The 3,741-nt window shown below is 38.8% G+C and overlaps 1 protein-coding gene across 4 annotated transcripts in view; it reads right to left on the bottom strand.

Annotated features, from left to right (window-relative positions):
- LOC107100812 (uncharacterized protein C1orf106 homolog) overlaps nucleotides 1–3,741 on the bottom strand; it is a 36,001-nt gene that overhangs the window by 9,558 nt on the left and 22,702 nt on the right. For all 4 annotated transcript variants that reach the window (XM_015399457.1, XM_015399458.1, XM_015399455.1 and 1 more), the window contains exon 3: nucleotides 1,303–1,436. In XM_015399457.1, the coding sequence (XP_015254943.1) occupies nucleotides 1,303–1,436 (134 nt within the window). The remainder of the gene's footprint in view (nucleotides 1–1,302; nucleotides 1,437–3,741) is intronic.

The following is a 3,741-nucleotide window of genomic DNA, read 5'->3' as shown; positions in this document are numbered from 1 at the left end:
GTCACAACGCGCTATTATCCAAGTCATCTTGAAAACATTCTTCTTCCAAATGTTGGCTACATATTACGTGTTTTTCTCTGGCCAGAAGTTGGCAATCCAACGACTAACCCGTCTATGGAGGATCAGGAATCAGAAAGGTGAAATAACTATTTTTTCCCCCCACTTTTACCCAATGTATTCCAGCATACAACAGTCATGCACGCGGGCATCGTCATTTTAACTATAGCTCTGGTGAATTTCAATGGTGAAGTCCTCTGGAAATCTTCAATAATTGTTTTTGATTGCAGATGTGTCTAGTAGTTCCCATTGATTTTGCTTGTAAAGCGGAGAATATGGCGCTAGGCTTACCGCACCATGATGTCACTGCTGGAAGATGGCAGGAGGAAGGTGTTACTATATTTGGGCAAAAATGGCCGCTACCAGAATCAGTGATTTTTTTACTTTACTGATTAACCCTAAATTCATTAAATCACAGTGAGCATATTAGTTTTAGGTAGAAATAATGATCCATTGGTTATTCCTTGCTAACCAGACCTTTTCTTTAAAAGTCAGGGTATCGTCATATTTCCATATTTCTAAAAGTTTCAGCCTAACCAGCGTCTGTGCTATGGAGGAAGCCCAGATGAAAGTTAAAGGGCCTTTATGCTAATTTTTAATGAGCATATTGACTTGATCTTCAGTGTAACAGGGACTTTTTTAATGGAACCACACGTTAGTAAATAATATATTATGACTTCCCCTTTGTTCGGTTGACCAAATGACCGGTTTCAATTGTTTTTCTCTAAGAAGCTAAGCTAGCTAACATAAGAGCCCTTCTGGGAAAAAAAAAAAAAGGATCATAGTTCTTTTGTGGAATAAGGAGAACTGGCAGGAAAATGTGTCACAAAGACTCTGAACAGAGCTGCCCCGCCAATGTAAGCCTCCCTAAGACAGCGATGAATCACGCTGACTGTACACTGAAACAGCCTGATTAAACATCTCTATAATGCTTCCAAAATCCAGTGGACTTTGTTTCCAAGTTTGAAGACGTTTCGCTTCCCATACAGGAAGCTTTTTAATTCAAAATGTCAGGAATAGCGTTAACATTTTGAATTGAAAAAGCTTCCTGGATGGAAAACGAAATGTCCTCAAACTTGGAAACAAAGTCCACTGGATTGTTATTAATTTTCTTTTTTTTTTGAATGACTATGACCTTGATGACTGAGAATCTTCACCAGCATCTCTAGAATACCTTCATCTATCCTCTGAGTTAGCAAACCAAAACGCTCAAGCATCATTACAAAGACTGGAGGTCTCACTCACAGCTTCTTGGATGCAGAGCTTCTTCAGCTCCTGTAAGCAGATCTCCAGCCGGCCTTGGAGCGCCTGGTGCTTCAGCTTCATGGCCCGTGTGTGTGTCGTCACATCCTTTGCATTCGTAGTCGGGCTGTCTGAGCCTGCATCATGCAACCAGAGAAAGAACACAAGAGTGTCAGCCTTACAACTGTGATTATGACTGCCATAAAGTTCATTGCGCAGTAGTTAATAATGAAGCTGATAAGGGGGTAAAATACAACAAGCAGAGAAAACTCAAAATGAAACACAGAGATCAACTGAAAAAAAAACTCAAACTCATTAATCAGTGTTGAAGAGTTTGTTGTGACATGAGTAGAAGGAGCAGTGCCTGCTTTGTGATGGCTAATATGTTGACTTTGGATCACAGAAATGTTTTTAGAACTGCAATACATTACAGAGATAAGTCAGTGTGCAAAACTTCATAAACATGCAAAACATCCATCAAAAACAAAACAAACCAATAAGTAAAGGAACTGGAATATGAATGTTATAAAAGGTTCTGCAGGAATATATTTTTAACTCAAACTTCATAATAAAATCAGTTTTTATTAGGAGACTAGAGAATATTTTTCCAATAGTGATTAGGCTGCAGCAGTTTGGACAAGAGATTATCTCAAAAGTGAAGAATAAATGTTGGTCTTTGGTGCATTCCTCATTAGTGACACCGAAACTAACAATCAGTATCAGGATCTTTGCAGCCATAAACAATGTAAGAGTACGGCCGCCGTCTGTAGCCGTGGTAACTGATGACATGAGGATTAGTTTCGAGGGGTGGGAGGGGCCATTGAGCACAATGCATTGAGGAACACATACTTTCAGAGATTACGCCAAGAATCCCTGCAGGTACAGACAAAGTCAGAGGCGCAACAGGAAGGAAACCATGACAGCACCACAATGGCCTGAAGATGGCCGCCGCTTACAGACACAATCCGCCTTTTCACTGCGAAGTGACACTTTTTCATTGTGTGGAGGACAGAAACCACGTGGCTTCATGAAAGCGCAAGAAATGTCAGAACATAACAGATAGGCAACAGGGCTGAGTAAATAAAGGCAAGACGGCTACGGTTTACTTTTATGTCACATTATTAAAGACAGCAGCTTTAACTTAATGCAAGTTTGGATACAAAGAACAATAGAAACACAGAAACAGCTGATTTTTCCATAGAAATATTAACATAGACTGTTCTTATGTTACTGCAATGCAGTGTATGTCAGTCACTATTGGAAGTAACAAACAAATCTCACACTCTATCCAGACCATTAATATTGCAAAGAAGACATAACTAAGTAGTATTGTTTAAAAACAGCACATTCTAAGACTAATTTTAGTTTGCTTTTAGCTTCAGCAGACAGCAGCAGGGTTGGCTATGTAGCTTCCTAAACAGGGAAACCGCAGCAGCCACCAGCTGTGGAATAAAAGCTAATTAAAAATAACTAATTCAGTTCCATTCTGTTAATTTCTATAGCGCCAATTCACAACACATGTCATCTCAAGGCACTTTACAGTTTACCAGATCATACAGTCAGATTGATTCAAAGTTTTCTATCTAAGGAAAACCAGTTGATTGCATCGACAATGCAACATTTGCATTGAGGGTAAATTAAGCAGTTTGGATCCTGCTTTGGGTCCTTAATGGACCAGATTCATCAGTTTGATCAAACTAAAAAATAAATCTGACTATTAAAAGTGCTCTGAGATATAAAAACACTTTGCTGATGATTTTTTTAATAGTATCACATGAACTAATGTACTAGAACAGTTGGTTTAATCGACTCTGGTACCATTTTGTGGGTCAGAAGCTAAACTGTTCTCTGATAGTTCTTCACTGTAGACGTCATTGTTTGTTTATGTGCACTAAAGAATCTCAGGAAAGCTTGATGGTCTTTAAATGTTAAAAATGCGCTCAAGAGGAGATTGAATACGTTCCAACATCAACCTCTAATTATTGATCGGCTGCTCCTCCTGCCGGTGGCATGAATGAAAGCATTAGAATCAAATTTCTTTCCATGTACCACACTAACACTAACTTCCATGATTAAGTCAGAACAACTTTTGCGATTGCAACATATATATATATATATATAAAAAAAAATAATCGCTTCACCAACAATACTTTGCATGAGCTTTCTAACTGCACCTCCTGTTTATTACAGCCAAACGTAACCTAAATGTATGATGACATCACATTTTGCATCGCCTGGTTAATTCACTTAGGAAACTTGCCTGATTCATTTTTTTTTTCTTCTTCACCATTTTAAAGTCGTAGGGAAACAGTCGTTCCGACTGCTGCATTTCCCAATTCTCCCGAGTGATGCACGACTTTACACTAGTGAATAAAGTGAATGTGATTGGTCGTTTGTCGAAAGGGTGGGCTTGTTGTGGCAGAATGTTCGCAAGTTTGATTG

Source organism: Cyprinodon variegatus, unplaced genomic scaffold (genome assembly GCF_000732505.1).
Source record: "Cyprinodon variegatus isolate N-32 unplaced genomic scaffold, C_variegatus-1.0 Scaffold1014, whole genome shotgun sequence".
NCBI lineage: Eukaryota > Metazoa > Chordata > Actinopteri > Cyprinodontiformes > Cyprinodontidae > Cyprinodon > Cyprinodon variegatus.
This window is presented reverse-complemented; position numbering and strand designations above follow the sequence as displayed.